General features: G+C 40.6%; 1 protein-coding gene across 6 annotated transcripts in view; it reads right to left on the bottom strand.

Moving 5' to 3' along the window:
* Positions 1–13,081, bottom strand: part of LOC144494904 (Golgi membrane protein 1-like) — a 38,737-nt gene that overhangs the window by 21,533 nt on the left and 4,123 nt on the right. For all 6 annotated transcript variants that reach the window (XM_078214443.1, XM_078214442.1, XM_078214438.1 and 3 more), the window contains exons 2-4: positions 6,628–6,682; positions 5,164–5,245; positions 2,440–2,581 (exon numbers count right to left, since the gene is read on the bottom strand). In XM_078214443.1, coding sequence (XP_078070569.1) covers positions 2,440–2,581; positions 5,164–5,245; positions 6,628–6,682 — 279 coding nt within the window. The remainder of the gene's footprint in view (positions 1–2,439; positions 2,582–5,163; positions 5,246–6,627; positions 6,683–13,081) is intronic.

The raw sequence follows: 13,081 nt of genomic DNA, 5'->3' as shown, positions 1-13,081 counted from the left end.
TAGGGTCTTCTGATATGGCCTATGATCAAGGACGGGAGGGTGTGACTGAGAGTCAGGCAAGTGTGGGGATCCAGAACGTACAAGTGCAGCAGGCTCAGCCTATGCAACTGTCGAATCCGTTCAAAGCTTTTGCAAGACATATAGATGAAAGCAAGGGCTGCAAAGTGGATAAGTGAACGGATCATGGCACTATGGCACAGGAAGCCATTTAAGTAGCAGGAAGTTAATAGCAATAGTGAATATAGAGGATAGTATAGTCAGTAGTACAGATAGTTCTCTGCAGCCGACAGCAGGAGTCCAGATGGTTATCTTGCCTGCCTGGTGCCAGGGTTCAGGACGTCTGCTCTGAATTAGAGTTACTTTCAGTGGGAGGAGGATCCTGTGGTCCTGGTCCTCATAGGTACCAATGAGGCAAGAGATTCTGCAGAGGAAGTATGAGCAGCTAGGGTCTAAATTAAACAGCAGAACATCAAAGATCTTTGGATTGTTACCCAAGCCACAAGGAAATTGGTTTAGGGCAAGTAAGATTAGAGAGTTAACGTGTAACTCAAAGATTGATGTGGGGAAATGGGTTTAGATTCATGGGTCACTGACACCAACTCATGGGAAAGTGTGAGCTTTAGAGTTGGGACGGCCTTTCCTGAACCGTCCTGGGATTAACGTTCTGGTGGTCGTATAACTAGGATGGTAGAGTGCGCTTTAAGCTGAAGAGTGGGATGAGAAATCAGAATTGAGTCACGGCAGGACAGCAAGATAGCAATAAGGGAAATGATGATCAGAGTATGGCAGGAAGGAACAGTCTCAAGGTCATAAAAATAGTAAAAAGACATACCTGAAGGCTCTTTATCTGAGTGCACCTAGCATTCATAACAAAGCAAATGAATGGACAATTCAAAGAAATAAAAATGTGTGATGTGATGGCCATTACAGAGGCATAGCTGCAGGATGACAAAGAGTGGGACCTGAATATTCAAGGATACATGACATAAAGGAAGGATAGGAAGCTAGGAAAAGACGAGGGGTAGCCCTGGAATCAAGGATGATACAGAAACAATAGAGAGAGAGATGACCTTAGTTCTGGAGATCAAGATGTAGAATCAGTTTAATGTGTTGATTTTACATCCCATTCCTCAGTTGCTCTCATCCAACATGATCCTTGAAAATGATGAATCTGCCTTATATCTTAATGAGATTTCATTTGAACATCCATGTAGCGATCCGGATCAAAATTATTAATTCTATGTAACTAAGCAGAATGAGACATAACTAAACGTTCAAAAAGGTGATTGACTTTGTTGAGGGCCACAAGCCCACACAAACACACCAAATCTCTGCAGATTCCTCACTCCAGATTTTAGGCATGTATAATAGTTCACCACATAACAAGCTTCCTGTTCAGAATATATTACCCTGGACAAGCAATTTTTAAAAGCAGCATCTTGGCCTTTTGGCCAAGATGCAAATGAGATCAAGCCTTGGAGAAGGTGCAATGCCTACTCCAGTCAGCTTGGATCATGTAGATCAAGCCCAAGACAGGAGGTGAGAGCCCTCTCTTGTCAGCTTGGATCGGGAATGTCTCACTTGTTGAGACTCTGAATTGGACTTGATTGAATTGGATAAATAAATAAAAAAATTGTCAAATGTTATCACAAGCAAAGGCAACCAAGAAATAAAAACTTCAAAATTCTCTCAACTACAATTGTTGTGATAATCTCAGCACTCAGTTGCAGTCCTTTGTTTGTAAAATAGGAACAGCAACAAACTCGAGACCTGGCAACAGCCTACAGGATGTGGAGATGCCGACGTTGGACTGGGGTAAACACAGTAAGAGTTTTAACAACACCAGGTTAAAGTCCAACAGGTTTATCTGGTAGCAAATGCCATTTGGTACCAAATAAACCTGTTGGACTTTAACCTGGTGTTGTTAAAACTCTTACTGTAACAGCCTACAGGCACAATGAGCTTGAACGTAAACAGGGGTTGGTCGTGACAGATCTGCTAAAGGCAGATAAAAAGGTAAGTGTCGCACATTTGTGATCCAATCATTACCCAATGTATCCACTTTTCAGAAGTGCCACAAGATTTGAACAATTATTTCAAAAGTTGGTTGATTGCTTTGTGTGATAACACATCAATATTTTGGTACTTTTGGTTTACTGTAAACCTCTCATTTTCCTTCTTTTAAACACAATTCTTCTTTGCTATGCACATGCATCTATTTTCTCTTTTCCAGATTTGTATGGTTTTAACACCAGATATCTAGTTACTGTAAAGTTATAACATCACCAAGGCAGTAAATATAGAATTTCTAATTCAAGCAAATATATTTGAGCAAAAGAAAAGCGAGATACAATGAAAGTAAAAGTGAAAAAAATGAGAGAACATACCCAATATTTTTGATTAGAAAACCTGCAAACTGTAAATAAATAGTGTTATTACCAGTGACTTGTTCTGGTTATTTGCTTCAGTATTTCTGTTTTCAGGCCCGAGCTTGGTAATCTCTGCAAGCCTCGCGTTTAGTTCCTTAATCTTCTCTTCATACAACTCTTTCTGATCATTTATTTGGTTACTGCACTGAGTACTGAGTAGTAAAAAAATCAATAATTCAATAATTTTGTAACTTTAAAAAGGTGTTACTGAATTTTCCATTTATATCGAACTTTTTGGACGCCATGTTATAAATTGTAGACATGATGTGGAGATGCCGGCGTTGGACTCAGGTGGGCACAAGAAGAAGTCTCACAACACCAAGTTAAAGTCCAACAGGTTTATTTGGAATCACGAGCTTTTGGAGCACTGCTCCTTCATCACATGATGAAGGAGCGGCGTTCCAAAAGCTCGTAATTCCAAATAAACCTGTTGGACTTTAACCTGGCGTTGCGCAACTTCTTACTATAAATTGTAGAGACTTTATGCAACTGATGGCAGAATCAAAATCAGCTCTGAACTGATAATCATTTATACCATCAGAATTAAGAGCATCCTTCAGTCGATCCATGTAAAGATTTAATCAGTTATTGATAGACCCCAGGAGAATGCCAGGATCTCAGTCACAAGTTAAACTGTATAAATAATACATACTGATTTTAAGACCTAGATCAGTTCATCAAAAAATATTCTGAAAATCAAAACTAAATTTCAAGAAAGTACATTTTAATAAAAGGGTAACCTCACTTCGGAGCAGAGCACCATTATTAGACATTTTTTTTGAATTCACAAATAAAATATTGAAGACATTTAGACATGAAATACCAACACTTAAGGAAAAGCAAAATATTCTCAGCAGAACCTCTGTGAATCAACTCTACGAGAAAGAAAAGTTCTACCTGCATGGTCACGACAAAGAAATCCTACCCCCCCCCCCCCTCAACCAGGCAATTTCCACTATTTACATTCCCCTTGTCTTTTTGTCTGTGATATCTTGGTCACTTGCACAACCTCCCTCCCCTCATTTGCAGTATGAATCTCATCCTATTTTCTTTGTCTTCAGTTCTGAAGGAGCATCCAGACTCCAAATGTTGACTCTATTCTCTCTCCACAGATGCTATCAGACGTGCTGAGATTTTCCAGCATTTTCTGGTTTGGTTTTGTTTCATTATTGGGGGTTATAATGTGCAAATACTGCTGTAAAATATAACTTTGATAATGAACCAACTCAAACACTTGCAATCATTGACACATTAGATTTTAATATCCATTAATAATAAAAGCAAAAACTGCAATTATTGGAAGTTTCTGCCATTCATACCTCCTCTGGACCCATCTTTTGTTTCTTGTATCTTTGGCTCTGCCCCCATCAACTCTTTTGCCACTTAATGTCTTTTATCCCATCACAAACATATTTTGTTCTTTTTCCACATCCCCTAATTTGATCTACATAAAACCTATTACAATTCTAACTTTTCCCAGTTCTAATGAAAGGTTCTCTCTCCACAGAAGCTATCAGACCTGAGTATGTACAGCACCTTCCGTTTTTATTTAAAAACCCATTACTTGGGAGTAAACAGGAAAGAACTTTTGTTATGGAAACAAATAAAAGGCTGTAATGTGAATACTTATGTCTATGAAGATACTTAATGGAGGTCACATTACTTGGAAGGTGCAAGTCTAGGTAGTGCAGAGGAACAAAGTGATCTTTGGGTACAAATACATAAATCATCAGCAGCTCCCCCACAAGTTAGCAAAGCCATTAAAAAAGCAAATCAGACCTTGGGCTCTATTTCTAAGGTCACAGAATTGAAAACTGGGAATGCTATGCAAAGCTTGCATTGAACCTTGGTTAGACCCATTGAATAACAAGTGCAGTTCTCAGCCATTTTATTTAAAAACAGGTTAGAGGAATTGTCGAGGGTGCAGAGAAAACTTACAAGAATGATACCAGAAAAGTATGGGTGCATACATCAGGAACAAACTGACATGCTGAGATTTCTCTCATGAAAAAAGTCAGAGGGGGATTAATAGAGGTCTTTAAAATTATGAAAAGTTTTGATAGAAAAGACGAGGAAATGTTTCCTTTCATGGGGCTGAGTATAAATGCAGGCCATCAATATAAGATAGTCACTAGGAAATCCAATCAGAAATTCAGAAGGAACTTCTTCATCCAAAGAGTGGTAAGAATGTGGAACCCACTACCACAGGAAGTGGTTGAAGTAAACAGTAAAACGCATTTCAGGGGAAAGTAGACTAGCATATGAGGGAGAAGGGAATAGATAGTTATGATGGTAGATTTAGATGAGAGGAAGCTTGTGTAGAGCATTAACACTGGCGTGGACTGGTTGGGCAGAATGGCCTGTGTGTTATAAATCCTATATAATGTAGTTGGGATTAACTCCATAATTCTACAAGAAAATTGGGGAAGAATTTTCTCAGTTCCTGTTCATTAAACATATACCATTAGCCTCCTTGATGCAACAAATAATAAATGGTAATCAGTAACATTATTAATTTTCCATCAACAAAACCTATTGAAATCTGCCATCAATTCCAGATGCCATCTGTGAAGAGTTTTGGGATGGATTTCACCTTACGAGGGTGCTATCTAAATAGAAGCTGTTAATTTTGCTTCTACATCACACGAAGTGCAACAATATTATACTGTATTAGCAAACTTTTCTACAGTGAAGTATCAGATACTATCGGGTACTGGAAAGTTCAAATACTTACATGTCATAGGTTAATTTTTTCTGCAGCTCCTGCAACTTTTGATTTAAATTGCTATATCCCTTTTGTAACTCTTGAAATTGCTCTGGAGTAAAAAAGAAAACATCAATCACAAATGCAACCAAGAGAAAAGTCAAATATCACTGATTTGATTATTTATTAGCAACACAAATTAAATATTGGCATTCACACACAGAAGCTGATGACACCCAGCTCTACCTCTCCACCACTTCTCTCAACTCCTCCACTACTGCTAAAATTATCAGATTGCTTAACCAACATCCAGTACCAGATGAATAAAAATGTTCCTCAACTAAGCTAAATACTCCAGCAAGGCATTTAAAATAGAATTAGACTGTTATTTGACAAGAAACAACATGCAAAGTTATAGGGAGAAGGGAAAAGAATGACATCAAGTAAATGACATCAAGCACAATGGTTAGTACTGCTGCCTCACAACACCAGGAACCCGGGTTCAATTCCAGCATTGGGTGACTGTCTGTGCTGAGTTTGCACATTCTCCCTGTATCTGCGTGGATTTCCTCCAGGTGCTCCAGTTTCCTCCCACACTCCAAAGATGTGCAGATTAGGTTGACTGGCCATACAAAATTGACCCTTAGTGTCGGGGGATTAGCGAGGCAAGTATGTGAGGTTACTATTGCCGGGGACTGTTGTTGGTGCAGGCTCGATGGGTCGAATGGCCTCCTTTTACACTGTAGGGATTCTATGATTCTAAATTACTCCTTCGGAGAGGTGGTGCTGAAACAATGGGCCCAATGGGACAATTCAGGAGTCCTATCATAGATATTTGCATATGAGTTGACTTATGAAACTCAAATAAATCCCTCCAAAAACAGAGGTCAACTTATGCGCCAAGTATAAAAGTGAACCACTGACATGGGTGATCACCATTTTCCGATGTCTTCAGCATCTGATACACAGGTGAAAAAGTGGTTGTGGCTTAAACTTCCACACATCTTCACAACACAGCCTCTATTACCTGCTTGATCCCTTGCGCCTGGTTATAAGGTATTGGTAATAAAACGTATATTTGTGGGGTGAGAAATTGAGGCTGATTACTGTCATTTTACAGGACTTGCATACTGTTATTTAGTTTTAACAGCCACAAAAAGACACTTACTGACATTTTCTTAATGAATAGCCTCACTTATTCATCGTAATTAATTAGGGCATAATGCTCATTTAAAAGAATACAATGAAATACCACCTGCAGAGTGTTCTGGTCTTTTCTATTTATAAATATATCAATTTAGCTGATAAGGAGTCTTCTGGCACACGCCATATGAAAGGGCATATTATTTTTAAATAAGATAACAAAAATGTAACTTTCTAATCCAAGGCTGATGGTATTTATCAACTTCAACCACACTACTGGACATTTACCAATTAATGCATTCCACTTTTCTGAATACTGTAATATGCATAATCTACCAAGAATGTATTTACCTTGTAGTGTTTGTATAATCCTTGTGCTACTGGTAATGTTCTTATTCAGAACCTCCTTTAAAAACAAAACAACATTCTTATAGAAGTTAGGAATTTGAAAACGCTGCATGCTACTTAATACATTTACAAATCTGTTTATTTTGGTTTTGACTTGTAATCTAGCTGACATGCAAACAAAATGCAACATTATTGCTGTATGGACAGGAACAGAAGCATTCACTATGTAATCCCAAAACAAAGTAGATTTTCCCTCATGCCTGCACGGCATATTTAATGCAGCAATATTAAAACCTGCTCCATGTTTGCTCCAAACTGTCTCAATTTGGATGTCCAAATCAATCTATTCGCTCACTTTCCCACATTTACAGTCAAGTGGAGTTGACTTCTTGTGTAATGCAAATCCCAAAACTAAATCCCAATGCTCTGTACATATGCAACTGCTGAGTTTTTGAATGCAGCGTATCAAGTAGGTTTAACTGGAAATGTGAACTTGAGCCAATTTCACGTGAGCATGCCAGTTTCCGGATACAACAAAACTGGCTGGATTCAACATGTTTATAAAGTTCACTAGGGAACAGATAGCAGGTTGGGAGACCCAAGAAATCTATTTGTTGGCATGGAATTAATGATTAGACTTCCAGTCATGGAATTGACAACACCACCAATTTGTACCAAATATTTAGATGAACACTACTTTCAGGTTTGATAATTCTCTTTACCATGCCACAATCTTTTGGCATTTCTATTTATGAGTCACCTGTCTTCCTTTATATCAAACTATTACCACCACTGGAAGGACAAAATCAGAAGCAACCCAATAATTTAAATAACAATCACCTCAGAAAGCTAAGGTACTACTTCCTTCTCTAGTGATATACAACACTCCCATTCCTTTTATGCTTTTTATTCCTGGTAATTTGGCCAGCATTTTCAGTTCAAATCTCCATGATTCCACCAAGCTATATGCTCTCACTGGAGTAAATCATATGCATACTCAGCTACCAATTAACAGACACAATGGGGCGCGATCTTAACGGCTCGCCGTGCCGGTTGATCAGCGTGGCAAGCGAGGATAAAAAATCCCCAGCCTTCTTTTGCCAGCAAGATGGGCTTCCTGCCTTTATATAAAGGTAAGCTGATTTACCTGTTCCCACATAGCTGGCCCACTGGAATCTTTCCCCTCACTTACGAGATGTCACACCAGCGTGAATCAGTACTGGTCTCCACTGGGCGCCATGGCCACGACAGGGTTGGGGGGGAAATTGAAGGCCATTGAAGCCTCCAGGTGGTCGGGAGACCCCGACAGTGCCCATCGGGCACCCCTGCCATGGCTGGTTCGGCACCATAAGTATGCTGGGGCAATGCCAAGGGGGTGGAGCTATGAGGCAGTTATGCACAAAGATGGGGGGCTTGTGGGGTCCACCAAAGTACTCATCAGCAGGACCCTGATGCCCCAATGTCGGCAACCCGTGTTTGTGTGGGAAGAGAATGCCACCAATGATGGGAGGTCCGATGCCTGTGAGGAGTGTAGAGTGTGGCAGGAGGTCTCCCACCCACTTCCTATTGCCATATATCTCCCAGCTGTCAGAAAAATTGACAAGAGTGCGAGAAGTTTGCAATGCCGATATCAGGGCATCTGGGTCCTCCCAATGGCAGACCCCGAAATACCCCTCCCATCATGACCCCTTTTCGATCCAGCCCTGCATGACTCCCCCATGCAAAGCCCACCCCCACCCCTTTCTGGGCACGATGCCGTTCTTACCAATAAAAAGGGGCTGGGAAGATAGCAATCTATCAGGTTTCTGGTATCCCAGCTCTCCACGCTTACCGACGAGTCATGGAGATAAGATCGCGCCCGATATGTTATTTGGTACTTTGCGCATTAGTGAAATACCACAAAATTATAGCTTTAGCAGGAGCTAGAGAAACTATAACCAGTTTTCAAAAGATCTACAGTACTAATAGAGCAATATTTTACCACAAAAAATGTTGAGTTTGTTAAATAATTAAAAACTCAATTATTTCCAAAAAGGACAAGCTTGTTTTTGTAAAGCATCTGTCGCAACCTCAGGACATGCCAAAGCACGTTCAACCAATTAAGTACTTTGAAGTGTAGTCACTGTTGCTACATAGGAATCACAGCAAGAAATTGGAGGAAAGGACTGTGTATTGTGCTCAAATCTAAGGAAAGATGAAAAGGCCTTAGAGAGGGGTGAGAAAGATTGTGAGAATGGCTCCAGGAATGAGGGACTTCAGTTACGTGAGTAGATTGGAGAAGCTGAAGCAGTTTTGCTCAGAGAAGAATGCATAAGCACCTTCCGTCTTTGACATCTGATAGAGGTATTCAAAATCATGAATGATCAAAACAGAGAAAAACTGTTCCCATTAGCAGAAGGTTCAAGATCCAGAGGACACCAACATGGCGGCACGGTAGCACAGTGGTTAGCACTGCTGCTTCACAGCTCCAGGGTCCCGGGTTCGATTCCCGGCTCGGGTCACTGTGTGTGTGGAGTTTGCACATTCTCCTCGTGTCTGCGTGGGTTTCCTCCGGGTGCTCCAGTTTCCTCCCACAGTCCAAAGATGTGCGGGTTAGGTTGATTGGCCGGGTTAAAACATTGCCCCTTAGAGTCCTGGGATGCGTACGTTAGAGGGATTAGCGGGTAAAATATGTGGGGGTAGGGCCTGGGTGGGATTGTGGTCGGTGCAGACTCGATGGGCCAAATGGCCTCCTTCTGCACTGTAGGGTTTCTATGATGATGATAAGGTGAATGGAAAAAAAATCCTAGAAATTGGAAGTTTGTAAAAAAAAAACTCGAGTATCTAGTATCTGGAATGCACTTGGAGAGAGTGTGTGGAGGCAAATACAAAAGGACATAGAAACATAGAAAAACTACAGCACAAAACAGGCCCTTCGGCCCCACAAGTTGTGCCGAACATATCCCTACCTTTTAGGCCTACCTATAACCCTCCATCCTATTAAGTCTCATGTACTCATCCAGGAGTCTCTTAAAAGACCTTATTGAGTTTGCCTCCACCACCACTGACGGCAGCCGATTCCACTCACACACCACCCTCTGTGTGAAAAACTTCCCCCTAACATCTCCCCTGTACCTACCCTCCAGCACCTTAAACCCGTGTCCTCTCGTAGCAGCCATTTCCACCCTGGGAAAAAGCCTCTGAGAGTCCACCCGATCTATGCCTCTCAACATCTTATATACCTCTATTAGGTCTCCTCTCATCCTACGTCTCTCCAAGGAGAAAAGACCGAGCTCCCTCAGCTTATCCTCATAAAGCATGCCACTCAATCCAGGCAACATCCTTGTAAATCTCCTCTGCACCCTTTCAATCTTTTCCACATCCTTCCTGCAATGAGGCGACCAGAACTAAGCACAGTACTCCAAGTGGGGTCTGACGATGGTCTTATATAGCTGCATCATTATCCCCGGATTCCTAAACTCAATCCCTCGATTGATAAAGGCCAGCACACCATACGCCTTCTTAACCACCTCCTCCACCTGCGGGGCCGATTTTAGAGTCCGATGGACCCGGACCCCAAGGTCCTTCTGATCCTCTACAGTACTAAGAGTCTTTCTCTTTATATTGTACTCCTTCATCCCATTTGACCTGCCAAAATGGACCACTATGCATTTATCTGGGTTGAAGTCCATCTGCCACTTCTCCACCCAGTCTTGCACCCTATCTATGTCCCTCTGTAACTTCTGACATCCCTCCAGACTATCCACAACCCCACCAATCTTCATGTCGTCGGCAAACTTACCAATCCATCCCTCCACTTCCTCATCCAGGTCATTTATGAAAATGACAAACAGCAAGGGTCCCAGAACAGATCCCTGGGGCACACCACTGGACTGACCTCCATTTAGAAAAAGACCCATCTATACCCACTCTCTGCCTCCTTTGGGCAAGCCAGTTCTGGATCCACAGGGCAGCAGCCCCTTGGATCCCATGCCCTCTCACTTTTTCTAGAAGCCTATCCAGCATTTTCTGTTTTTATTTCAGATTTCCAGCATCCACAGTATTTTGCTTTTAGATAAAAAAGGGATTGGATAAGAACCTGAAGAGGATAAATTGCAGGGCAGAGAGACTGATTTGCTCTTGTACAGATCGAGTTTGACTGGCCAAATGACTTCCTGCTGTTCTCCATCCATTCAAATACTCTAAATATGAGCATAGCAATCCTCCACAAACAGCATTGTGAAAATGGTCAGATAACGGTCAGTTTACAACTGCTGATGCAAGGACAAATATTGGTCATGACACAGAGGAGGGCTTCTTTGCTCTTATTCAAAATAGTGCTACAGGATCTTATACGACCAGCTGAGGAGACAGGTGCAACCTTGATTTAAATCTCATAGAAGGATAGCACCTACAACAATCCCTCAGTATTACCAGCCTAGCTTTTCTGCTGATGTCTCTGGAGTGGGACTTGAACCCACAACCAATTCTGATTCAGAGGCAACAGTACATTAACTGAGCCACAATGATCACAAATTGGCTTCTTCAATCCAGTACAGAGGGGGAAAAACGGTGTCTCCCCCACATCAGGTTGCAAATATTCTCAATGCCTTTCTTACTTCCCTGCTCCTTTACCAGCTCTCAATCTTTCTTTTCATTCTTTCACTTTTATCCTTGCATGTTAGGAAACCATTCGTAATTGTTTCTGAAATTGCCAGTTGCAAAATACCCATTAATTTAGCAATCTCTCAACCTTGAGATGCGACTTGAAGAATAGCCATTTTGATAAAGGGTGACCAAACAATATCTTGGAATTTAAGTCACATGTTGGGGTGAGAAATAAAGCAAACACTAAAATTTTCAGTATTGTATATATAGCCACAAAGAAAAAAAAATGTTTGGACACCAATGAACTGGAGTGTAGTTACAAGAGCTGGAGTAATTCTGAATTACCATTCTAATCTGTATTAGCTGATGAAAGCAGTTCTTGCCTTCCTTTTAGATCTGGTTAAAGGTTGGGTCAAGCTCTTAATTTCAACACAAGCTATTCTAATGCAATCTATTAGCAGATTCCAAACATGTCATTCCCACTCTGTCATATGCCAACTCCTACAGCCCTTAGAATGAGGAAATGCCTGCCTCTTACACCATTATTTACTCTTTCCTTCATGCAATAGTTGTAATGATGGCAAGAGACCAGAGACTTATAAAATGTGATTTTGTTGGTGATTTCTCAATTGATTTCATCAGCTCACCCCATTTTTTAAAGTAGAAAAATAATCAGTTAAAATCTAAGCCCATTCTCATTTCAACTCTACAATAGTTTTGAGCACATAATCTAGACTGAGACTTCAAGACAATAGTTTATTCATTCATGGGACATGGGCGTCGCTGGCTGGCCGACCAGTATTTATTGCCCATCCCTAGATGTCTGAGGGCAATTGAGAGTCAGCCACATTGTTGTGGCTCTGGAGTCACACGTGGGCCAGACCAGATAAGGACAACAGATTTCCTTCCCCAAAGGACACTGGTAAACCATAAGGGATTTCTGACAATCGACAATAAATTTGTTCTTATAATTCAACCACTCACCACCTGTAAATTATTCAGTTTTTTTCATTACATCATAACACAATTTGTACATCTCCCATGTCTCCAAATTATGACAGCACCAGTACGATGCCACTTTTTCTACTACTATGGGCTGCACCATATCAGATACTGATATTATCACCATCTGAAATAAAATCATGTTTAAAAGAAAAGGTGGGCACAAGAAAAAAATACAAATGCCAAGTATTCATAGAAACACTCATATCCAATAGATTTAGATTTCCTGAAGGCATTTGCAAGGTGCCACATCGAAGGTTATTATGTAAATTAAGAGCTCATATTGTAGGAGATAACATATTAGCATAAACAGAGGATTGCTCAACTGGAAATAAATGGTTTATTTTGAGTTGGCAAGTTGTTACAAGTGGAGTGCCATGGGATCTAGTGCTGGGGCCTCAAGTATTTATGACTTGGCTGAAGGGACTGAATGTACGTTTAATGAATTTGCTAATGATACAAAGATAGCTAAGAAAGTAAGTTGTGAAGAGGACACAAGGACTCTGCAAAAGTATATAGAATAACTGTGTGGGCAAAAATTTGGCAGATGGAGTATAATGAAGGAAAATGTGAACTTACCCATTTTTGTAGGAAGAGTAGAAAATCAATATATTATTTAAATAGAGAGAATGCAGAACTCAGAGGTAAAGGGTGATCTGGGTATCCTGGCACACGAATCAAGAAAAATTAGTATTTAGGTATAGCAAATGATTAGGAAAGCAAATGAAATATTGTAATTTATTCCAAGGGGAATGGAATATGAAAGTACAGATGTTTTGCTACAGTTGTACGGAGTATTTAGAGTACTGTGCACAGTTTTGGTCTCCTAAATTAAGTACATAAATGTGCAAGTAGTACAAAGAAGGTC

Source organism: Mustelus asterias, chromosome 6 (genome assembly GCF_964213995.1).
Source record: "Mustelus asterias chromosome 6, sMusAst1.hap1.1, whole genome shotgun sequence".
Classification (NCBI taxonomy): domain Eukaryota; kingdom Metazoa; phylum Chordata; class Chondrichthyes; order Carcharhiniformes; family Triakidae; genus Mustelus; species Mustelus asterias.
This window is presented reverse-complemented; position numbering and strand designations above follow the sequence as displayed.